A 23,146-nucleotide genomic window follows, 5' to 3' on the forward strand; every position below is an offset into this window, starting at 1 on the left:
TTACAGGATGAAGAGGAGGCCGGCAGCCACACCAATGACATTGGCAACCATGCTGCCGGCGCCACCAACAATGGGAGGGCTCGTGGGAACATGGTGAGGGTAGATGCTGCCAGTGGCAGTAGGATGGACTGGCTTCGCGCAGTTGTGGCCGCTGCAGGGGACGGCCTTGCAGCTCTCGCCGTGGCAGGGAGGGGGAGGCTGCTTGGCGCACTTGTCGTGGCACGGAGGAGGCGGCTTGGGGCATTGTCCACTGCACGGGGCAGCGGGCTTGCAGTGATCTCCCTTGTGGTCGCAGATGAACTTCTTGTGGCATTCGTCGCCGGAGCACTTCTCGTGCTTGCACTCGTCGCCCCTGCAGACGAGCTTCTTGTGGCACTCGTCGCTGTGGCACTTCTCCCAGGCGCACTTGCCGCCGTAGCAGACAATCTTCTCCTCGTACCAGCGGTTATCGTCGGACGTGGACCACTTGCAGTCGTCGCCCTTGCAAACGACAAGGCTGCTCCATTCCTTGCTGTGGGAATATTCAGAATGGCACTTGGCGCCGTCGCAGACGACGCGCTGCTTCTGGCACTCGCAAGGGACCTCGTGGGCGCAGTGGCCGCCGTAGCAGATAATCTTCTTCTTGTGCCACTCAATCGCCTGGGGTTGACGGGGGCAGGCGTCGACGACCTGGGTCACGACTTGCGTAGCCTTGCTGGCTGGGCAGTTGGTGACAGTCGGGTGGCATTTGGTGATGGTAGCAACGTCGACGCGAGTGACAGTCCGGGTGATGGGACCACCGGCCTCGCCAGCTTTCGCACGCACGTACATGGAGACGGCCTTCATGGGAGCGGGAGCGGCAGCGACGGCATCGCGACGTGTGTTGCCGCCGTTGCCGCCGCATGACTGAGCCTGGTTGCCCGGGCAGGGGCTGTTGCACATGGCCGCGTCGACCTTCTGCGCGGTGTCTGCTGTCTCACCGCAGAAGCAGTCACTGGTGTGTCTCGATTAGCCCAAGGTCTCTCTTTGTTCGGCGTTTGACTGGCTAGGAAACTGATGTCATCAGCGGTTACTCACTTTCCACTGACAGCCATGAACTTGGACTGGCAACTGGCGCCGCAAAAATCGACGTCCATGTCTTTGGTAGATGCGACCTTGGAAAGGCTTTTGATGCCCTCGTCGGCGAGAGCGCATCCAAAAAGCTCGTAATCTCCAACAGCCGGGGGCATAGTGTTGGCAACAGCCTTGTCAGCAGCTGGGCTGTCCGTCGTGTTAGTGAACATGGCCACGGCCATGCTGCCTGCACCGAGGGCGAGGAGTGAGTAGCGCATGGCGACGATAAGAGACAAGAGAAAGACAGGCGAACAAAAAGAATGAATAAGCTCTCGGGAAGTGGGAGACTGTTAGTGAATGAAATCGAGGCTTGGTAGTGATAACGATGGAGGAAGAAGAGACTGCAGCTTCCCCGGGGAGATTCTGCGCCGTTTATAAGCACGGGCGAGGACTCGGAATCATCCAGACGCGTCTTGAACCATAGTATCTGTAGCACTCCCAGCGTCGCCGCCCGACCCGAGAATGTAGCATGTGCTTCAATTGCCCGTCGCGCGCATACCGAAGCCGAACGTCGTGAGCTGTGCCTCATGACAAGAATGCTGGTGTTGCTGCTTCGGGGCATCCCATTGGGTGCGCTGTCTTAAATCGTAATGACCGCCAAAGAACCCCCCAGGTTCGCGTAGCATGAAGGCCAGCACACGAGTCAAAAGGGCTCCGGAAGCGAAACCCCTATGACTACCAGCATGTCAATTTGGTGCATACTGACTGCTGGGCCTGAAACCGGCTCAAATTCCAACCTGCGTCCATCCAGCACAAGAGCCAGACGCGTTTGTACCGAACCCGCCACACCTCTCGGTCAGATGCTCGCGCGAACACGAAACAGGCGCAGGGTATCAATTTCTGGCACTGTCGATCCGGACCATCGGGATAGGCCGCGAAGCTTATGCGTCAAATTCTGCGCTTGAGCAGTCGGGTAGGCGCCCGGATCATGGCACCACGCATAGTAGGTGGGATCGTCCTGGGCTCCTTTTCTCGCGCAGCTTTCGAATAGGACATGGCCATGCGTGACCTTTGCCGACATGCTTGGCACATGTACACCTGCTTCTCGAGGCCTCGGCTCCAACTCATGGCCATCCTTTACGGCGTGGTCCTAGGAGGAGTGGGAGTCGCTGGGATTCGACTTGGCTCGTCTGCTCGCCGCGTGCGTGTGCGAACACTAGCGAGCCAATGATGCGCGTGTAGGCGAGCAGAGGGGGCCATCCCTTGATCTTCTGTTGAGCATCGGCGCCCTGATAAACCCTTGTTCCCTATTTCGACGACTCCTGCTAGGCTCTGTCTCATCTTGACATTATGGCGCGTTCCAGTAACCTGTTTGACAGCGACATCGGCATTGCTCCATACAGAACACGACTGGGCGTCTGGTCGCCGCGAGACGGCTTTGGCTTTGGCTGCGGCAGTCGAGGCTCTTCAGGATGGCACGACTGGTCAATGGACGCGCATTTGCGGTAGTTGAGGATCGTTTGCTGGACAATAGGCTGGGTCGGTCCAGAGAGGGAGGCATCTTCAAGAGCCCGGGGGGTGGGGGTTGGTTTTAGTCAACAGTCAACAGCAGCGGGATGCTGCTCTCGCTGCCGACGTGCCGTCGCTGACACGGTGCGGGGGGTGAGACAAGTGGCCGTTCGTGTGGCGGAGAGAGGGAGAAGACCGGGGTGGGCAAGCAAGAACTGTCGTCTTCTCGAAAACGACATCGTGGGTCCGTATAGGGTAGGTGTCCGGAATATCCAAGAGAAGCTACCGACCCCAACTGCTCGAGACGTGAATTCGTAGATGAAATCGGCGGGGTTTCCATTTCGTGAATACTATCTAATGGAGGCTTCTGTTGGTCAGGTTGAATCGACAATGGCGCCACTGGGATGTTTTGATTGTTACAATGGTTCTTGGCACCTCATGTGTAGCACCGCATCGAATACGACGACACGAGACGGAAAATGCCCTCGACTTGCGACAGGGAGCTGTCAGTGAATACCGTAATCTGGTACGTACACCTAATTCGTTCGCCGTATCCAGTTGCTTTGTAAATGCATTCAACCAAGACCAGATCTCCGATGCTCGACAACGATGATACTCGCTGAAATTAGCAGGCTGAACTCCAACTTCCGAAAATAACTCCATACATACCTCCCCGTACAGTGAAACCATGTAATCAAACTGAAACCGCTGCAGACACTGCTCCGGTATGGATGGTACGCGTTCGACATACTGCGTGGCTCCCCACGATGTCAAGGGAACAGGAGTCTCGCAATCTGGCCAAGAAGAGACAGGTTGGAGTGGAGCGATCTGGCACCATGGACGTCGTCGAGGGAAAAAAAGTAGAATAATAAAATAAAATAAGATAAAAAATCGCAGAGCACGTGAGGGTTCTGTTCCTTTTGCCTCGATTCGGGTTGCTTAGTCTCCTTGGAGGCAGGAGCCAGCGCGGCAGATTGAGCAGAATGAAGACTTTGGCTGACGCCAAGGCCAACGCAGACGCTGATGCAGATGCAGATGCAGATGCTGCTGCTGATGCTGATGCTTCTTTCCCGAGGTCCATCCAAAGGAGCAGTATGGCCTGCCCGCGGCACGCGATGGCAATGTTGCCGTGGGCTGCAACCTTGCTGATGTCATGATGGCCTGAACGGCCGAGGGGGTGATCCGACTCCTGCTAACCGGGGGAAAGGATGGACTTGTCTGCCAAGGTCTTCGATACGACAGTATTGCTACAAAGCACTCCGCATACCATCAGAATCAGACGGAGCGGCTCACGCACACATTCGAGTCTCGGCTCTTCGCAACAACTTCGACTTCAAACCCGCCCTCCTGTTGCCAGGCAGCATCACCATGACCGGCCACAAGCTACCATTCCATGCGGACCACATTGGCTCGCTCATACGGCCGTCGGCGCTCTCAAGCCTTCAAGAGCAAGCCGACGCAGGCGCCGTCACGCCCGCCCAACTTCGCCAGGGCCAACGAGACGCAATCGCCAGCATTGTTGAGAAGCAACGCGCCCACGGAGTCCGAGCCCTGTCATCCGGCGAATTCGACCGCAAGTATTACTTCTCCGGGTTTTTCGAGAAGCTGGGAGGGTTTCGAGAGGTCAGCCCCGTGCCATGGGAGCTCGCTCGACCGTCCGCGCCGCCCGTCGCCGCCCTCAAGAAGGCCGGCCGCCCGTACATGATGGCCGCCGTGTGCGAGGGTAAAATCACCTACGACACCAGTCCGTACCTCGAAAACTGGAAGCTCCTTCGCGACTCGGTCCCCGAGGAGCTGTGGAGCGAGTGCAAATTCACCATGCCGCCGCCGTGCTATTTCCACCTCCGACTGGCCCCGGGCAAGTCGTACGACAGGAGCGTCTATGCCGACGACGACGACTTCTTTGCCGACCTGGCAAAGGCCTACAGGCAGGAGATCAAGACATTGTATGACGCGGGTCTGCGGAATCTGCAGATTGACGACCCGACGCTTGCCTACTTCTGCTCTGATGACATGGTCGAGTCCCTGAGAGCCGAGGGAGATGATCCGGATCGCCTGTTTGACCTGTACCTCAAGGCGCACAATGACTGCATTGCAGACCGACCTGCGGATATGCACGTTGGGCTTCACGTGTGCAGAGGTGAGGCGCCATACATGCATTTCCATCCTGTGCATGGCAAATACAATACACATACACATGGGTTGGCAGTTCCTCAACAGTGCCACAGCTAATAAGAAGGACGTATAGGGAACTTTGCCAAATCGATGCACTTCAGCGAAGGGTCGTACGAGAAAATTGCTCAAAAATTCTTCACGATGCTGGACTACGACACCTTCTTCCTGGAGTACGACGACGCGCGCTCCGGAGGGTTTGAACCGCTCCGGTTCCTGCCCCGGGGCAAAAACGTCGTGCTCGGAGTAGTGACGACGAAAGATGCCCGGTTGGAGGACGCAGAAACCATCAAGGGCAAGGTGCTGCAGGCCGCCGAGACGATTGCCCGCGGACAGGGTCGGCGCGTGGACGAAGTCATGGCCGACATTGGAATTAGTCCGCAGTGCGGGTTTGCGAGCGTCGCTGCCGGCGCGGATGGCATGACGGAAGAGAAAATGTTTGACAAGCTCAAGCTGGTTGCTGATGTTGCGCAAGAACTGTGGCCTTAGGGATTGCTCTCCCTCCGGGAGGTTGTTGTGTACCTGCCGTCTGCCTTTTGTGTCCAGCCGCCGAGGCTTCCTTTTTTTCAAGACGGATCCTTTCTTTCTACGTACAGTCACAACAGCCCAGAACAAAAATGGAAACGGGATACCCTTCATATTTCTCTTGAATGCTGCTGTGACGGTGTGGCAAGTGTAGCGAGCCCAGCCCAGAAGCACTGGAAGGCGACGAAGCAGTTGCACTCGCATCGATCCTGAAACAATCTGGCAAAGTGACAGGCTTCTCCATCTCTTTTCGACCAGCGACGGCTCGAATGGGAGGCACAAGATGAGGGTCGAGCAAAACAAAACGAGGACGACGTGCAGCAAACGCGCGACCCCGCAGAGCCGACGAAGCATGGAAACGATTTGCTTGCCCTCGGATGTGGGGAAAGAAGCACTGGGGAGACGTTTCATCCATGTTCCGTTGACTTGGGGGTTTTTTTTTTTTTCCACCACGTCGGATTCAAATCTCAGCTCTTGTTTGTACAATTTCAAGCCTTGATCTGGTCCTGAACAAAAACAAAATGCCCATTTCAAGAAACTTTGTTGTTCCGGCCTCTGCGAAGCAGCTCCGACTGCCCGATGCCGCCTCAAAAGCGTTCGTCATTTTCATCTCCTCGGAAGACCCCGAGACCAAGCAGCCGTGGTGCCCCGACGTTCGGGCTTCGTGGCCACACATCCAGGCCGCGTTTGGCGGGGAGAATGCACCAACGGTGTCTGTGGTTGAAGTTGGCCAAAGGCCAGAGTACGTTCTCCTGTCTGGGGGGTGCAACTTTTTTTTTCCCCGGAAGACGCACTGACAGTTGGGTCTCGCTCAGGTGGAGGAGTCCAGAGAATGTGTTTAGAAAGAATTGGAACGTCAATGGCGTACCCACGCTGGCCAAGTACGAGCGTGTTCATGGGGAGATTGTCGAGACGGCTCGGTTGGACGAGAGTGGGATTATGGACGAGGCCCAGTTGCGAGGGTTTATTGGTTGAGTGTCCCGTGTTTTACGATACGGCACAGAGGGTGCTCGGAGGGCTTGGATGGAAGGAGAACAATAGAGAGTGTTACAAACAAGGGGCTTGGATCAATGCTGCCGTGGCGTTTTCGATGGCCACGGACTTGAATGAATCCATTGCGAATGATTCTCAGGATCCGTCGAGTCTCTCCCCCAGGCACCGGCAAGGAACTGGACTGTTTCCAGAAACGCGGCTCTGGAGCGTCAGTCACACGAGATGTCGCCTCTTCACACTTGGCCAGCACAGGTCCGAGACCCCCGGATGTCACGGGTGCAGATCCGGACATGCGACCAGCAATGACACGACGACGATGACGATGGCGGAGGTCCAGGGTCTGGCCTGCCTGGTCTGCCTGGCACCGGACCAGAGGCCCAGAAGCCCAGAACCCCAGGCGCCGGCCGTCTCAGCGCCGGCTCCACCAAGCCGCCGTCAACGGGCAGCGCCTGATGCCTTCTAATTCCGGCCATGCCCAGCGGTGTCAGCACCTAGCGCCGCCCAAGCACCGCCCAAGCACGACTCGTGACCACTCGTGACCTCCCCCAACGTGCAACTGATCATCATCATAGTCTGCCTGGTCCGTCAGTCAATCTCGAACTTTCCCCTCACCATGCACGCCCAGCAAGCCGAGCCTTGCCTACTCATCCTATTGTTGTCCATTCGTCGCTCACTCTTTGTCGTTCACAGCCATACCCATCCGTACTTTTACCCTCCCGTCCGCCTTCCGCCCGCCTTCCGCCCGCCGACACCCAGCGAGCCTTTCGTCTTCATCCAGAGCTCCGGGGCCACCGGCCTCGACGACAAACCACAACCATGTTCGACCTCTTTGCCATGCTCTTATCGTGAGTACCAGCCAGACGCGCGCCTCAGCTTTTCCCAGCTTTTGCCCCGCCGCCATGTCGTCACAGGCCTCCGCTGGCAAAACCACCAGCGCTCGTGCTCCTCTCGCACATGCGACGCCAGGCATCGCGTGCTGACCCCGTCGTCCCTCGCAACAGCTCCGTCGCCTCCTTCCTCTTTCCGATATTCGCCTCGTACAAGGCGCTCAAGACATCAGATCCCGCTCAGTTGACACCATGGCTCATGTACTGGGTCGTTTTCAGCATCTGCTTGCTGGTTGAGTCGTGGCTATCCTTCATCCTCTTCTGGTGCGTACCCCCAGCCCGGCGTCTCGTCGCATCAACAGCCGTCAGATAGGGAGACAAGTCAACTTACAGACCTTTGCACCGTAGGATACCATTCTACGGCTATTTTCGCTTGCTGTTCTTCCTCTATCTTATTCTCCCCCAAACCCAGGGCGCCCGCCTTCTCTACGAGGAACATGTCCACCCCTTTCTTGCAAATAATGAAACCAGCATAGACGAGTTCATCGCCAGCGCCCACAAGCGCCTGAAAGCCACCGGCATGACCTATCTCCGCCGCGTCATCGAGTACCTCAAAACCAACGTCCTGAACCTCCCCGCCTCCGAGCCTGAACCCGCGCCGTCCCAATCACCGGCCGGACCGCAGGGCTATACGCAGTCGCTACTTGCTCGCTTTAGTGTCCCGAGGACAAGATGGGCCGGCACCGCCAACACCGGCAACGAGTTCTACAATTTGCTGGCGAGCGCAGTCTCGGCTGCCTCCCAGGCGGGCGGATTTGCCGGCAACCCCAGTGGTCCGTCTGGCACAAGCATGACTGATTCGGGGACTCTGATTCCTCCACACGTGCGAGGCTCGGCCGAGAAGATGACCTTTATTGCTGCCCAGCGTGAGCGCCTCAATATTGTGTTGAGCGCCCTGGATCGCGAGGCACAGCAGATTCAGAGCGATGGCGCTGGAACCTCGCGCACCGTGCCACCGGGAAGCTTTGCGCCAAGCGGTACGCGCGACATGGACGACGACCAGATGACTCACCGACCGCCCAGTGGACTTGGCATGTCGAGCGCCTTGAGCAAGAGCCGCAGCGAGACCGACTTTGAGAAGGTCGAGGCGGAGAGCGGGGCGGAAGATGAGGTGACTGTTCGTCGGCGCAACGTCCCGTCCGGGTCGGCAGGAAGTTCTTGGATGCCATGGGGCTGGGGGGGCGCTGGAGAAGCGAGCCCCGGTCCGGGGGGACCCAAAGAATACCAGAGACGTCGCGTGTAGCTTGGGACATGTCGTCTGGAAACCAGTGCTTTCTGGAGTTTAGATGTGCTTTTGAGGCTCGATCACTCCCTGGGCCCGACTCGCCCCGTAATATATCCGGTGGCGACGTGCCGCAGCCTCTCTCAACCAAACCTGGCTTGAATCTGTCCGTAAGAAGATGACTTGCCGGACGTTTTTGAAAAAACCACTGCAAAACTCCGTCGCTTATGCATTGCGTAGAAAGACGCCACACCTAATGGAGTATTTCCTGCTCTATCGTACAAACACGCACAGCCGCCTCGGTCCATCCACCTCGGCGCTGGATTCTGATTCTTGGAGGACACGCAGGTCCTTGCATGATGATGCGGCTGTGCATCTGCCCTTTCTTCAGTGTCCCTCTTCTTTACTTGGTCAGGCTATAGGGATACGAAACGTGCACCTCGCCCTTTCTGAACCAAAACGCCTTCTTCTTCTTGGTCGTCGCGTGCTCGACCCACGCCTGCTCCATGTGCGTCTTCTTGAACCAGCGGAGGAAATGGGGATCCCAGAGCTCGGAGCCGATGCCGAGGTCCTTGCAGCAGCGCATGAGGGCGTTTGACTTGCACCCCTCGACGGACGAGGGGAGCTGGTCGGGCGAGAAGTAGGCGTTTTCACCCTGGGCCTGCGAGACGAAGCTGCGACTCGGGAAAGCAGAACAGGGCCGGTCAGCAGTCTTCCGGGCAAACTGCCCACGGGCAAGGTGGGCGACGACTCACCGGCCGTCGACGATGAGCGCATACTCCCTCGTGACGATGGAGTTGCCGACGACGGCGTCCCCCTTGGGGATCATGCCCCAGCCCATGGGGCCGAAGGCCTCGTTCAATCGCCGCCTGTACTTGATCTCGGGGAGGTAGATGACGCCGTCGGGCTTGACCTCGATGTCCTTGATGGCGAGCGGCGCCATGAGCGCCTTGAACTGCTCCCGCGTGACGGGCTGGGATGATATCCCGTGGAAGCTGTTTGCCCAGTCTACCACGGGGATGCCCGCGGCGTCGACCGGCGGGCGCGACCCTTCGGGCTGGCAGGCGATGGTTTGGGGTTCCTGCGTCGGTCTCGCCTCGGGAGGGGGGGGGGTGGCCTTGATGGCGCCGAGGGGGGATCTGGCGACGACCCTGGGCTTGGCGGCGAATTTCGGGGATGCCGGAGCCTCGGGTGCGGCTGCGGCGGCGGCTGCGGCGGCCGTGGCATAGAACTGGGCGGCGAGGGCGGGCGAGGACGCGCGCGGGGAGAGGGCTCGCGTGGCCGCCGAGGCAGCTCGTCTGGAGAGCATCATGATTTGTCACGCGGCTTTTGGTTTCCGGAGCGCTGGAGCATGCAATGGGGTTGGCGACGGGCGCGACGGGCGGGAGCCGGGCTGGGCGGCTGCGCACGGGGGCGGAGGAGTTGAATTGAGGCAGGTGGAGGTTGGAGGTTGGAGGTTGGAGGTTGGAGGTATGGAATGGGACAGAGAGAGCCTTTGGCCGGGATGAATTTTGGGATGGCGAGCCCCACACGAGCAATCGAAAAGGGTCTGGTCTGGTCTGGCAACGAATGATACATGTGATTTTGTACTACTATTGCTGTGGTTATTATTACTGTACCATCATTCGACTCTTTTATTCGTCTACATGGATTTTTCTATTTCAATTCTTGTTGAAAAAGTAAAACAAGTCCCTTGCGAACAAAGACTGGCGTCCGCGTCACGCACCTTTGCTCAGTGTGCGTTCGTCGTTCCCATGTCGCTTCCAGCACTGCTTGAATTCCTCCATCTGAGAGCGCGCGGCATCGTCCATGGTCAGCGACTCTCGGCAAGCAAAGTGGTGCCATCCAAGCTCACCTCTGCGGCGCAGGCCCTCCAGTCCTTCTTCTCAAAGTAGCAATCGGTCATCTTCATGTTCTCATCTGCACGGAACAGGTCCGTCAGCCCACACGCCCAACGACAAACGAGGGCGTCTCCGCTTTGCCGACGCTAGACAATGGGGAGGGGAAAGGAAAAAAAAGTCAAAGTAGAATAAAAAGAGAGTAAAAAGAGACGAGTGCATGACATGACATGGGTAGGGAAGAAAAGGAAAAAAAAAAAAAAGGCAGAAGACAGAAAAAAGACTGCCTACCTGCACACCCAGTGCTGAATATTCTCTTGTCCCTGCGTCACAACCGTGTGAGCGTTCGTGCGTCGCGGCTCAGCATCAGAGCTGCAGGACCAAAAAAATGAAAAAACGACCCAACGACTCACCACTCGTCCGGCTCATCATCCTCCACGCGCTCCGTCGCCGACAAACGTTTCCCTTGGTCCCGCGCCATTGTCGACTGACCCGGCGACTGTGGCCGTGACCCCATTGCGTACCCTGGAGCGTCGAGCAATCTGGTTGACAAGGGGGAAAACTGTCGCCATTTCCACGGCCGCGACGCTCCGTCGACACCTCCTAAGCCAGACAGACATGTGACATCCTGAGGCATCATGACTCCCAGGCCGCTCAACGTCCTCGTCTACTCCGGTACGCAGCCACGCTTCTCACCTCCGTGACAACGAGCTTCTGACCTTTTCTTCTTCTTTTTTCTCTCGTCTTGGAAAATCTACAGGCACAGGCACCACTTCTGAATCGGTCCGGCAGTGCATGCACTCACTGCAGCGCCTTCTTTTGCCCAACTATGCCGTCATCCCCGTCTCAGAGACGGTCATTCTCAACGAACCATGGGCGCCCTCTTGCGCACTTCTCGTGATTCCCGGCGGCGCAGATCTGGGCTACTGCAGGGTGCTCAATGGTCAAGGAAACCGCCGCATCGGCGAGTTCGTCCGCCGCGGCGGTGCCTATCTGGGCCTCTGCGCCGGCGGGTACTACGGGAGCAGCAGATGCGAGTTTGAGGTGGGCAACAAGCCGCTGGAACTTGTTGGAAGCAGGGAATTGGGTTTCTACCCCGGCACCTGTCGGGGAGGCGCGTTCAGGGGATTCGAGTATCACAGCGAGAGGGGTGCGCGCGCTGCCGTCCTGACGGTCGCCACGGGCGCGTTCAAGCGCCCTCTGCCCGAGACATTCGCCTCTTACTACAACGGGGGCGGCGTGTTTGTCGACGTGGGCGAAGCCGAGGGCCGCAGCGTGGAAGTTCTAGCTTCCTACGTCCAAGACTTGGATGTGGATGGCGGCCGTGGCAACGCTGCCGTGGTGCTGTGTCACGTTGGAGACGGCAAGGCTCTGCTGTCCGGACCGCATCCCGAGTAAGTGCGCGCCAGGTGTGAAGTCGAGGAGGACAAGAAATAAGAAGAAAACACAAGAAACAGCAGCAGAAACGTGTCGAGGCTCACAACTGATAGATTTGCTCCTGCGAATCTCTCCCCGCAACCTACCATCCCGGGGTACGACGACCTCATCGACAAGCTCCAAGAAGATGACGACAAAAGACTCAGCTTTCTAAAAGCCTGTCTCGAGAAACTTGGGCTCGAGCTGAGTGCCGAGAACGCACAAGCGCCCGCTCTCTCCACCATCCACCTATCTGCCATGGACAACTCCCGAGTCTCGGAGCTGCTATGTGCCTGGGCCGAAGTCATTGAGAAAGAGGACGGGCAAGAGTTCATAACAGGCGAAACGGACAGGTTTTGTATCCAGACCGACCACGACCGACTCACTCTAGAGGACCTGCGGCAATCCCTCGATGCGGCCGACGAGCATCCTCCACGCGAGTCCGGGATTGTTGATTACACCACCTTGACAAAGCGCGTCATTGCTCACGAAGAAGCGCTGCCAACAACGGACATGACTCCTCGCTTCAGCCACGAGCTTTACTACTCGAGTCTTCGGACATTTCGTATGACGGAGCCCGGCGCAGAGGATTGGGGCAGCGTGTTGATGTACGGAGATGTCGTCACAAGCACCAACTCCTTGCTAGAAAAGCACGTCAGCCCGAGCGAAGCTCTTTCTGCCGGAACGCACATGCTGACGCTTTCCCAACAGGAACCCCAAGTTGATATCCAAGCTCCCCACGGGATTCACATTCTCCGCAGCAACACAAGTCGCCGCTCGTGGTCGGGGAACCAACGTCTGGGTCGCGCCCCCCGGAGGCCTCATGTTCTCGACAATCATAAATCACCCTGTCCACCTGGCCGCTTCCCGACCGGTAGTATTCATCCAGTACATAGCCGCTGTTGCCGTCGTGGAGGCTATCCAGTCCTACGGCGCTGGCTACGAGAATCTCCCCATCAAGCTCAAATGGCCCAACGACATCTGTAAGTCCGCCTGCCCCCAAACACGTCACCCCGTGATGCATACCGTGCTGACGGGCAACACACACAAAGACGCCCTCGACCCCACAAAGCCAGCGTCGTCAAAAAGCTACGTCAAAATCGGCGGCATTCTCTCCCAATGCGGCTACTGCGATGGCTCGTACCAGGTCGTTCTCGGTGTCGGCATCAACGCCCTCAACCCTCGTCCCACCGCATCCGTCTCCGATCTCTTGCCCGCCAATGCGCGTCCTCTCCGTCTGGAATCCTTGCTGGCGAGAATACTCACTCGTCTCGAGTCCATCCACGCACAGTTCCGCCGGCAAGGCTTTTCTCAAGCTCTGGAGCGAAGGTACTACCGGCACTGGCTGCACACGGGACAGGCTATTTCCTTGGAGGCAGAGGGCGGTGTGAAGGCCCGAGTGCTGGGCATCACGACGGACTGGGGCATGTTGAAGGTGGAGGAGACGGATGCGGAGGGACGCGGGACGGGCAAGATATGGACATTGCAGAGCGATGAGAATAGCTTTGATTTCTGGAAGGGCCTGGTAAGGAGGAAGCTGTAGGGTACCTGTGGAATTTATTAAAAAAGTCTCCCATCCATAAAGATGGGGAAAACTTGTCCGAATGTCGGTCACGTCACGGCGCTGCCATGTTCGCCGTCACGTAGCTGCCATCTAACCACTGGCACCGGCCTCTACACTTCTTCCGTGCCATCACTGTGACGCAAGCAACTCACTTGCCGACCAGGATTCAGGGCCGCTCGTGGTCCGGCACACCATGCGCATCGTACAAATTGCTACATTACAATCACTCATGTACATGAGACGCAGCCATGGCTCAACGCCGAATGTAGGTGTCCTATAATACAAGTATGTTAAGCTCAAGGCATCATCCCCCCCCTCTCGTCTAAAGTCGGTCCCCGGCGGCCATTTTTCCCGTCTCAAACCTCTAGATGTACCACCCAGAAAAAAAAAAAAACGCCGTGCCATGCCGCAGTTGAGTGAAGATGTATACGTATACAAATGGAAGCCGACGAAATCAAAACCTCATCCCCGCAGGAAGCATGGCCTCGTTTGCGCGGCACTTGCGCCTCGTCGCGTCATGGCGATTTGCTGACTTCGATTATCGATTTACTTTTCTTTGTTCTCGCGCCCCCGGAATGTGATTGTTCAGATGATGTCGAAAGTGTCCCGCTTGTCGAAAAACAATCTCTTGACGCCCTTGATAACAACAACAACAAGTGACCAGCTGACAGACGGACTGTGATCCGACACATGGACTCGGGCCGAGAAAGTATTTCCACAATGGCGCGTTTGGGTATCGCTTATTTGTCCTTGTAGACCTTTGGCTTCCAGCCCTCCTTGACTTCGGCCTCGTGCTCTGCCTTTTCTCGTATCGGCCCCAGTTCGCGCTCGAAGCGCTCCTTTGCCCGGACAATCTTGCTCTGCAGGTAGAAGCTGCCACCCTTTTGGGGGTCGTTCGCGTCGAACAGCCGCTTGTACCGCTCCAGGACTTCCTCGACGTTTGCCTGGCCGCCGGCCGGGGGCTTGACGTTGAGGATTTTGCAGGCTTCGTCCAGCGTCATGCCGGACGCCAGGGAGGCCCGGGCCGATGCGCCGCCGCCGGCCTTGGCCTGCGCGCGCTGGTATTGCGACGCGGCCTGAGCCTGCTTGTAGGCCGCCATGAAGGACCGGCCGAGAATCCGGGAGCCTGTCAGAAAGGCGGTGACGACGAATCGGTGCGCCTGTAACTCGTTCTCGTCAGTGTCTTGGTTCCCAGAAGCGGCTGGCCGGCGGCTGGGCCGTTGCTGAGGAGGCGCATCGAAGCAGGGCTCCGGCTCGGAAGCCATGCCCTCCTGGAGCGAGACGGGGGAGAGAGCAAAGCGGGATCCCGTACCATCGTGAGGAGGCCGACAAGTTTGGTTGTAGTCACTGGCGATGGCGATGGGGTGGCCCGGCGGAGAACTGATCAATGGGCTGCCTGTTGCGGAGGGGGAAAATGTCCCTGGTCTGGCACAAACCTGGTTGTAGAAGTTGGAGGCTCAGCGTCGCGAGGCTGCCTGTATTTTTTTCCCCACCGCGGCTGGCCTGGCCTTGCCAGCCAATAATGGCTCCTGTCGTCGGAAGAACTTGGCCGGTATTTTGCCGGGCGAATTCGGCGGATTCGGGAGATTCGAGGGCGACAACCATGGTTGCATGACCTTGCCTGGACCAATCTGCCCAAAGCAGGCAAGGAGGAGATTGATATTGGGTAAAAAGAAGAAGGAAAAAAAAATGAAAGTAGAGCTTAATGACCTAAATTTAAATAAAAAATTTTATTTATTTATTTTTATTTATTTTTCTTTCTTTTTTTGTCCTTTCATCGAGTCCACGATACCGGTTCGTGGATCTCGGGCCGCTCGCTCCGACTTGCTCACAAAGGCTGGTCTAAAGGCCACATAGATACAGCACCATGACACCCCAGGAAGTTGCCGCCATTCTCCAAGAGTACGGCAGTGATGATAATCAAGAAGAACTCGACGGCCCATCGAGACAGTCTGATATCCGGCTCAGGCGGACGGAGCTGCTCTCCAAAGTTCTGGCCACATGCAAAGATGCTTGGTCAACTAAATCTGAGCTGCTGGATTTGGTGGCAGAGAAGCTTGGGGACGGAAGCCGAGATGGTGAGTTGCGAAATAGCTGTCACGTGTTGTTGACGGGATCGAGAGGGAGAGTTGGGCTGGTTCTTTGAATCCGAGCTCACCGACATATAGTGGCATGGCGTCTCCCATATGGAGACTCTGGAATCCTCGACTTCTTCCTCGGCGTCTTGGCTGAGGGGGCCCCGAGACCAAAGCTTCATATACACTCTCTTCGCTTGACAGGAAACTCTTGCGCTGATACCGATGAGAATCGAGCTCGGGTGGTGCAGCAAAATCGACTATTGTCCATCACCAAGCACGTGGAGGATGAAAACATGATACCGTTCAACATCCCAGTCATTTACAACATCCTGGTGGACTACGGTAAGGAGCTCTTCTGGCGCCGACTTCACGCAAGAGGACCTGTGCTAAAGCCGTCCAGAACCTGCCCAGGCCCTGGCTTCAAAGTCCTGCCTCAGCAAACAGCTCGTCGACCTTTTGTCTCTGCCACACATCTCCAAATATTCGCCATTCGTGCCGTATATCTGCAAAATATTGGCTCTGCTAGTGTCGCAGGAGGGAGAGTGCGCCGTCGCCGATCCGTCCACGGTAGAGGTTCTCCTCAAATTGGCCACTCAGCCAAAGGCCAAGGAAGACGCCGACGACTTCGTTGCCATTGTAACAGTGGCCGTAGCCTACCTGGCCAATGAAGATTTTCAGTCAAGCTTGGTGTCGGAAGTGCGAATGAGGTTGTTCATGGATGTCTTCTACCACGCTCATGTTGCTTTCAATGTCGACAGCATCGACGACCCAGACACCGTCTCGCAACTGAAGCAACTACGGATTTCCCTGCTCACGACCCTGGCAGACGTTTCTGGCAACGACGCCTTTGCAGCGGCGTACCCGTTGTCGTCGTTGTCGGACCCTGTGCCGCAATCCTTCCTGGCCTGGATCCGGGGGGACAATCCCTCGTTGCAATCTGCTGGCTGCCTGGCCTTGGGTAACCTGTCTCGTTCTGACAACATCTCAATTGCCTTGGTAGACACGTACAAAGCGCATGAGCCCCTCGTCAGCCTCTTATCCAGCTCGGCTGTCACCGACACTCAACTCCTCCACGCAGCCTGCTCGTTCCTCAGAAACCTGGCAATTCCCAAAGCGAACAAGCCACAGCTAAGAGGTCTACTGCGCCCCCAATGTGTCCCGAGAATATACTCCCTCGACACATTACCTCAGATCCAATTCGCAGCAGCCTCTCTCACGCGCCTGCTCTTACTCAACTGCCCTACCAACTTTGACCAGATCTGTGCCGTCACGGACGCCAATCCCACAGATGGTCCTGTCCGTCAAGCATCCAGCGCAAATGACCTAATATCTCTGTTTGGACGCTCAGACGCGGAACCAACCAAGCTTGAAGCGGCCAGATGCGTGGCATCCATCTGCCGGATCCTTCACTCCCCTCCACCCGTGTCCGAAGTGGTTGAGAATCCAGGCGCCACCGACGACAGCGATGAGAGCAAAAGGAGGAACTTCTACAAAGACCACCACGTCGAAAAATCGTTGAGATTTCTCACAACTCAAGATAAATGGCCATCTCTGCGCTCCGAAGCTTGGTTTGTCTTTGCCCTAATGTCTCGGTCTGAGAGTGGTGCGAGGGTCGTGCTATCCGTCTTGGACGACAAGGCAGCAGAGAGCGTCCTGGTTGAAACAATCACGGGCCAAAAGCCGCAAAACAACCGAGATGCCGATGCTGCGGCTGGTGTCGAGCCCGAGCATTCGGCGTCCAACCCAGACGTGACATGCGCGCCAAGTGAGTTGCAGCTGGAACCCCAGCAGGCTGACCCGAAGCAAAAGGAAGGCATGGCAAGAGCAGATAGGGAAAACGCGCTGTTCCTATGCACCGCGCTGTTGAAGATTTCCAAGAGCGAGTTGGCACCAGAGAAACTTGCTTTGTTGCAAAGCCTGGTCCGGGACGGAACCCAGCTTCTTGTCGCAGATAGAACCAAAGCACCTTTTGCCTGAATCATTTGTGAATCAGAAAGGCCTGTTCAAAGCCAGTGGGCCGGCAGCTGTCGTACACAAAGGTTGAAGGACGGTTTTTTTTTTTTTAATAGAAGAATGTAAGAATTTGTGCGGAATGGACCTCGCTGCCGTGCCACGTCACTTGTGGCTCGCAAAACTCGACATGTTTCGCACAAACACTTTCCACTGGCTATTTCATACAAGGCAGAGCAAGCTGGTGATCATTCATGCATGCGATAATATTTTTCGACCTGGACCTATAAGTATCTCTCCACCATGAATCGGGGGCCACGACTCCCTCAGACTCTCTAGCCGACGTAGCCACTTCCCAAGAGACGCAAAGAGCAAAAACCCTCAAACACCAGTACCCTTTCTTTGCTAGTTTATTTCTTAGCAGTCTCAGCCTCGGCCTTATCCCTTGCACGCTTCTCACGAGCACCCTGGTATCGCTTGTTGCTTCGGGCCATGCGCAGAGCAGTGTAGGCGCCACCGTCGATGGGCTTGGGCATCTCGCTCTTCTTGATCTCCTTGACGGCAATGTTGGCGGGGGCGATGGGCAGGACGGATGAGATGGTAGCGGCCTTTTCGACCTTGGAGAGGTCCGTCTTGGTGTCGCCCTTCTTCGGGGCGTTGGACTTGCGTGGCAGCAAGATCAGGCGCTCCCTGTAGGCCTTGAGACGGGCCACGTTGATGGCCATGCTCTCCTCGGAGAGGTTCTGGCGACGGTGGTCGACGGCGATACCGATGGTGCGCGCCAAAGGTCGGGCGATACCAGCTTCCTGAGACGGAAAAAAAAAAGAGTTAGAACACCAGATGCACAGATGCCCCCCCCCCCCAAAAAAAAAAAAAAAAAAAAAAAACTTCTTCAGCTCAACCCGCGTCCCAGACTCCAACGAGTTCTGAGTCTCTATTCGTCCCAGAAAAAGGGGAGAGATAGGAGGGGCGGGGGGACCAAGATTTCGCGACGCCAAATCGGGACTTGGGGTTGCGTCTGGTCGAGTGAGAGAATCGTACCTTGAGCTCAGTCAGGGTGAAACCCCGGCCGGCGCGGACCTTGCGGTTGTACTTGATTGTAGGGCATCGAACGATGGGACGCAGCTTGTCGACGGGGCGAGGGGCCAGAGCAGCAGCCTTGGCCTGGCGAGCAACACGACGCGAGGCCTTCTTTCCGGGCTGTTGAAGAATCAAGAGTCAACATCAACAGCACAATCTCACTCATTACCGCCATCTCATTCTTGGGTCGATCTCGAGATCGCATACCTGGTCGAAGTGGGTGCGAACCCGTCGCTGCCAGTCCTTGCGGAAGTCTATTGGAAAACATGTCAGTCCGACGTCGTCGCTGCCATGGTCGTCTCCTCGATTGAACGGGGTGGGTTGGTTGCTCACGGTTGTTGACAAGCTTCTGGTTGTGCTTGATCGCCTGGGGAGGAAAAGAATTCTCGTCAGCAATGATGACTCAAACCGTGCAAATGCCTTTATTCGACGGGGTATTTGTACCATTGTGCCTGCTTGCGATCAAACTCGCTCCGGTTGTCGATGGTCAATGGGCGTTGGAATTTCGGAGATGGAGGCTCGACAAATTGTCCAAAGGGTTTTCGTGCCCTACGAAAGCTACGTACCGGGTGGGGTGTGCCCTCTTCCAGCGCAAGGAAGCGAGAATTGGCGCAAATGTGTGCGTGGGTCACGTGTGGGCGGAACATCTCCCGGCGCGGAGGATGACTAAGGCTGGACAGAAGTTGCTGCCCCAGGCACCAGAAAACAGGTATATAATCTCGCCTGCTCTGCCTCTCTTTCAACCTTTCTTTCTTTCCTCTTCATACTTACCTTGTTCCGAATTCCCCAGCTCAAGATTCGGGGAATTCAGTATGGAAGGCCTGCATTGCACAGCGCGGAGTCGTTGCTTGCTCCATTGTCCTTCGGGGCCATGGGGGGCGTAATTTTTGATTTATCTCGTTTTCATTGTGAACGCTGCCTCGAGCGGTGTCATGAAGAAGACGGTGCATCTGATTCCTGTAGCGTGTGTCTTGTGTGTCTGTTGCTTGGTGTGTAGCAGGGAGCGACAGAAGATTGATCTAACCGCCCAAAGGCTTGCATTTACACCACCGGTTCCGACGTAGGAAGCTAATGCATCGGATTTTGACACCTCGCCTCACACAGTACTGAGCAGGGTGAAATGGAGAGCCATTCGAAAGACAAGCGCGTCTAGAACAAACATTGTCGGGCTCAAGGTTTGTCTTCCATTCAAGCCACGGTAAAAATGCAAGTGAAATTCTGTATTATCCTCCGTCCCCGATGAGCCCTCGCCTTGTGCCTAAAGTGTATGGAGTACTAGTCATTCCGTGTCATGCAAGCACCTCACCTTCCATCACCGCCAAACTGTAGAAGCCAATCGTATTTTTCAAAAAAATGCCCCCATCTCGGCAACCATCAACAAAGGATCGTGTCATCACTCCCATCAACTCCATCGACTGATGCATTGCATTGGACATTGAATCAGTCCTGGGTAAATCACATCCTCTTCGCAGCTGGAGATGCCCAGTCCGAAATTTTCCCGCCCAATCACAAGACGCTAAAATCACTACACTACCCAGCTTGCTACGGTCGAAAAATCTCACGACGACGAGACCCCCTCAGGCCGTCCTCTCTCGACCGTCCCCCCAACCAAAGTCTCGACAACTTCTTCCGTGCGCTCAAGTGTACAGCAACACAGACTCCCGCCCCGTCCCGTAAGCCCGACATGGCGTCCAGGATAGGACCTCGAAGCGTCAAGGACGCAACGCGCTTCACATCAACCATGCCTCACGCCACATCCAAGTCGGCCAGTGCAGGTGCAGCCGGGGGACGAGCCCCCCCCGCGACGCCAAAGCCTTCGCTCCGGCTTCCCGGCGAGACTCCCGAGCAGCGTGTCCGGCGACTGAGGCAGGCACACATCGCCGCGCAGAAGGCGCAGGTCAGCAGGACAGACCGGGTCATCGACGCCTCAAGAAGGTTCTTGGATGTAGCACATCGATGGACCGTCGGCGGCATCGTCGTCTTTACGGGTACGTCGCGTTACGCTCCTTATGTTGCGGCATTGCATTGCAATTCGGATATTAATTCTTCTTTTTTCGCAGCCGTCGCCGGTGTCGTAAGCGTCTACTCCGTCTGGGACATGCTCCAGTACAACCGCGCCCGCCGCGCAGAATGGGTCGAAGCCCAGAAGAAGCTCGAGGCCGACTCCCTCGCCGCCGCGCGCATAGCGTACCTCAAGGGGACCGCAACCGATGAGCAGATCCTCCTCGTGGAAGAGGCTAATCGCGAAGCCCGAGAAACTGGCGTCAAGCTGCCGCCCCTGCTGGCACCGGCGGAGCACCGTACGCATTTCGAAGAACACGTAAAGCCGACGTTTTCTAGGGATGCTGCCGATGGGCACAAGGAAGGAAAGGGCGTGCTCGGCGTCCTGTCTGGCCTCTTTGGTGGGTCAACCGCAGCTCAAGAGACGCCGTCTGGGGCTTCTACGCCGTTGGCCGCCGGGGATGGTGTAGTGCAGGCGATTGAGGCCAAGGCCAAGGACGTCTGGGAGACAGAAAAACAGAATCAACTCAAAGGCGGTAGTTTGGACCAACTGGGCCTGGATATTCGCAACTCGGAGCAAAAGACAGGAAAGCGTGGCTGGTGGCCTTGGTAGACGGACGGCGCGGCATAGGCACAATCATTTCTGTGATCTAGCGAGGCATAGGGAGGAGGCGGAAACAAAAAATGTATCATATCTGTGTGGATTGGTTGAGCATTAGATTGGCGTCGGGAGTCGTTAATGTATGTAATAACAGAGGGATTCATATCCCGACTATCTGAATATGAACCTTGTTCTAAAGACGAGAGCATTTTCACAAGACTTGAGTTCTTTCACGCCTTGTATGAACACTTACTCACGAGACGTCTTCATCAAGCAATTCATTCTTGCTAGCAGTACACACTGTGCTGTGCAATGCGCCTCGCAGGAGTTGCATTCAAGCCACGTTATAATGATAGACATTTTTGCAATATGCCCGATGGTGATAGCCAGTAGTTCGTAGCCAGTGCGCCCATAGATTTTGTGTCAAAGTTGCAAAGGAAAACTCGCTTAGTCGTGTCATGGTAAAAATACTGAACCTCGTCCAATCGCTAGTTGTGTAAAAAGAAAAAGACGGGGACAAATGCTAGTGTGCGAGGAACCACTTCATCATCGTGTGCTGCCGGATTCCAGGCTAGGTTGATCATATTGCTCAACCCAGTGTGTATAATCCTAACCCAAATGATGTTCGGCGCCATCCAGCCCCCAAAACAGGTTGTTCTTATGATGCAGTCCTCCCTAGTGATATTGGCAACTCAGTCCAACAACATTTCGATGCTGTGAGTCGACAAGACTGTCACTATGATCCAGTGTGTAGTAAGCTTCTCAACGCATTAAGTCGCGCCACCATCCTGTGCTCACTCCCCTATGAGATCACAATGTGATTAAAATGACCTGGGACTTTGAGCCTGCATTTCTCACAGTCCGATCGGTATCCTATGCTGAAACTCTTCTTCATGCCAGGCTGCCACGTCCAGCTGTTAACCGTGTGCTTACTGCGCTGATGCCCTTTGCGAGTTGGAGACGGAGTCGAAAGATCGATATCGGATTCGCCGTGTAGCAGGAGGTGATGAGAATCAGAATCAATCATGGCATTTGGGTGCTCCATGGCGTGCAATGGTGATGGGTGTCCAGACATTGCGCCGTGGACTGGACTGAGCTGGCTCTGTTGACCAAGGTGGTCCTCACTATCCATCATGACGCATGTTGGGATATCACTGCCATCTTGCATACTGGGGTCGCTCATTTCCGATATGGGTGAAGGTGGCCGTCTGTGGTTTTGCAGAGTCTGCCAGTCTGGCCCTCTCGTCATTGCTCGCGACACTGACTGCTCCTGTGAGATGCCCATGACATGATGGCCGAGATTCGCAACTCCATTTGGGGTCGTCTGGGCTCGCAAATCAGCAGCCCATCCACTGTGCTGTCCCCTCACTTGTGCCGCAAAATGTGGTTGGATGGGCGTGGGCATTCGAGCCGTTGAACGACCGAGTAGTAGGGCGGGGGGTTGTGCGACTCCATCTTGATCCAGAGGTGGCGAGATTGTCGTGTCCATCATGTCCATCTCGGCATCTTGTTGCAGGAGGGCATCTTGACCAGACGGAGGCTGGAAGGGCTCGAGGTGAGGGCGAGGACCAGCAGAAGAAGAGCTCGCATTGAGTGGCACAACACTTGGGGACGGGCTGTGCTGTGCTGGTCGAGGGGGTGCCCGAAGCGGTAGCGACTGGATGCGTTTCTACGAAGTCGTTAGCAGCAAACGATGTCTTGGTCTTTTTCTTTTCTAGGCACAGGCAAGGCAAGGCAAGGCAAGGCAAGGCAAAGAAGGCAACCTGGACAAGTCGTACATTTCTGTGTTCCCCGAAGCCAGCAGCGGCATTGGCTATTTCCTCGTCGTCTCTGAAGCGCTTTCTTCCGGCGTCAACAGCCTCCAGATAGCGTTGTGTAGCAAACATGTCCGCTGGCGTCTACCAGATGAATCGCATGCAAGCTCGGGCTGTCACGGGGGATGAGGATGCCGGGTGTCGGTCGAGGTGCTGATGGTTGCGAAATGCTATCGATGGCAAAGTGAAAGCCAGCTTGGTAGTTGGCGAGGCCGACAGACAGTAAGCAACTTGATGGAAGTCGGTCGTGGCAGGCGATGAGACGTAGACGTCAGTCAGGGCAGGAAGCCAGAGGGCAGACAGAGGGATGGGTCTTTCCGCAGGGGGATGGGTGAATGAATGAATGAATGAGTGAATGGATGGATGGATGGATGGATGGATAGACAATGCGAAGGGGGGCTGGCCATGGAGGGGTGACAATTGATGTCTTTCTCAAGTAAAAGTTGATTGGCGGTGCAAGGCGA

The 23,146-nt window shown here is 56.3% G+C and overlaps 11 protein-coding genes across 11 annotated transcripts; 6 read left to right on the forward strand and 5 right to left on the reverse strand.

The window, feature by feature from the left end:
- MAM_00606 (Carbohydrate-binding WSC) lies at window positions 1-1,310 on the reverse strand (the record flags this gene model as incomplete). The annotated part of the gene is made up of 2 exons (XM_040819405.1): window positions 1-973; window positions 1,057-1,310. The coding sequence occupies 2 exons, from the start codon at window positions 1,308-1,310 to the stop codon at window positions 1-3; spliced, it is 1,227 nt and encodes a 408-aa protein (XP_040682670.1).
- Window positions 1,311-3,909: 2,599 nt separating this feature from the next.
- MAM_00607 (Methionine synthase, vitamin-B12 independent) lies at window positions 3,910-5,202 on the forward strand (the record flags this gene model as incomplete). The annotated part of the gene is made up of 2 exons (XM_040819406.1): window positions 3,910-4,681; window positions 4,790-5,202. The coding sequence occupies 2 exons, from the start codon at window positions 3,910-3,912 to the stop codon at window positions 5,200-5,202; spliced, it is 1,185 nt and encodes a 394-aa protein (XP_040682671.1).
- A 557-nt stretch (window positions 5,203-5,759) lies between these two features.
- On the forward strand, window positions 5,760-6,213 carry MAM_00608 (uncharacterized protein; the record flags this gene model as incomplete). Its single annotated transcript, XM_040819407.1, has 2 exons — window positions 5,760-5,980; window positions 6,054-6,213. 2 exons carry the CDS (start codon window positions 5,760-5,762, stop codon window positions 6,211-6,213), a joined length of 381 nt encoding a protein of 126 aa, XP_040682672.1.
- An 834-nt stretch (window positions 6,214-7,047) lies between these two features.
- MAM_00609 (pathogenicity protein) lies at window positions 7,048-8,361 on the forward strand (the record flags this gene model as incomplete). Its single annotated transcript, XM_040819408.1, has 3 exons — window positions 7,048-7,076; window positions 7,143-7,382; window positions 7,467-8,361. The coding sequence occupies 3 exons, from the start codon at window positions 7,048-7,050 to the stop codon at window positions 8,359-8,361; spliced, it is 1,164 nt and encodes a 387-aa protein (XP_040682673.1).
- Window positions 8,362-8,743: 382 nt separating this feature from the next.
- On the reverse strand, window positions 8,744-9,652 carry MAM_00610 (mitochondrial genome maintenance protein MGM101; the record flags this gene model as incomplete). The annotated part of the gene is made up of 2 exons (XM_040819409.1): window positions 8,744-9,014; window positions 9,096-9,652. The coding sequence occupies 2 exons, from the start codon at window positions 9,650-9,652 to the stop codon at window positions 8,744-8,746; spliced, it is 828 nt and encodes a 275-aa protein (XP_040682674.1).
- Window positions 9,653-10,816: 1,164 nt separating this feature from the next.
- MAM_00611 (Biotin--acetyl-CoA-carboxylase ligase) lies at window positions 10,817-13,137 on the forward strand (the record flags this gene model as incomplete). Its single annotated transcript, XM_040819410.1, has 5 exons — window positions 10,817-10,853; window positions 10,939-11,572; window positions 11,669-12,202; window positions 12,306-12,577; window positions 12,647-13,137. The coding sequence occupies 5 exons, from the start codon at window positions 10,817-10,819 to the stop codon at window positions 13,135-13,137; spliced, it is 1,968 nt and encodes a 655-aa protein (XP_040682675.1).
- A 761-nt stretch (window positions 13,138-13,898) lies between these two features.
- MAM_00612 (mitochondrial import inner membrane translocase subunit TIM16) lies at window positions 13,899-14,763 on the reverse strand (the record flags this gene model as incomplete). The annotated part of the gene is made up of 2 exons (XM_040819411.1): window positions 13,899-14,554; window positions 14,595-14,763. 2 exons carry the CDS (start codon window positions 14,761-14,763, stop codon window positions 13,899-13,901), a joined length of 825 nt encoding a protein of 274 aa, XP_040682676.1.
- Window positions 14,764-15,025: 262 nt separating this feature from the next.
- On the forward strand, window positions 15,026-17,213 carry MAM_00613 (Armadillo-type fold protein; the record flags this gene model as incomplete). Its single annotated transcript, XM_040819412.1, has 3 exons — window positions 15,026-15,236; window positions 15,327-15,578; window positions 15,637-17,213. The coding sequence occupies 3 exons, from the start codon at window positions 15,026-15,028 to the stop codon at window positions 17,211-17,213; spliced, it is 2,040 nt and encodes a 679-aa protein (XP_040682677.1).
- A 383-nt stretch (window positions 17,214-17,596) lies between these two features.
- Window positions 17,597-18,913, reverse strand: MAM_00614 (60S ribosomal protein L13; the record flags this gene model as incomplete). Its single annotated transcript, XM_040819413.1, has 4 exons — window positions 17,597-17,992; window positions 18,228-18,386; window positions 18,436-18,633; window positions 18,833-18,913. The coding sequence occupies 4 exons, from the start codon at window positions 18,911-18,913 to the stop codon at window positions 17,597-17,599; spliced, it is 834 nt and encodes a 277-aa protein (XP_040682678.1).
- A 1,037-nt stretch (window positions 18,914-19,950) lies between these two features.
- On the forward strand, window positions 19,951-20,880 carry MAM_00615 (uncharacterized protein; the record flags this gene model as incomplete). The annotated part of the gene is made up of 2 exons (XM_040819414.1): window positions 19,951-20,254; window positions 20,327-20,880. 2 exons carry the CDS (start codon window positions 19,951-19,953, stop codon window positions 20,878-20,880), a joined length of 858 nt encoding a protein of 285 aa, XP_040682679.1.
- A 790-nt stretch (window positions 20,881-21,670) lies between these two features.
- MAM_00616 (uncharacterized protein) lies at window positions 21,671-22,754 on the reverse strand (the record flags this gene model as incomplete). The annotated part of the gene is made up of 2 exons (XM_040819415.1): window positions 21,671-22,537; window positions 22,647-22,754. 2 exons carry the CDS (start codon window positions 22,752-22,754, stop codon window positions 21,671-21,673), a joined length of 975 nt encoding a protein of 324 aa, XP_040682680.1.
- Window positions 22,755-23,146: the final 392 nt, after the last annotated feature.

This window comes from Metarhizium album (genome assembly GCF_000804445.1).
Source record: "Metarhizium album ARSEF 1941 chromosome Unknown scaffold_1, whole genome shotgun sequence".
Taxonomy (NCBI): domain Eukaryota; kingdom Fungi; phylum Ascomycota; class Sordariomycetes; order Hypocreales; family Clavicipitaceae; genus Metarhizium; species Metarhizium album.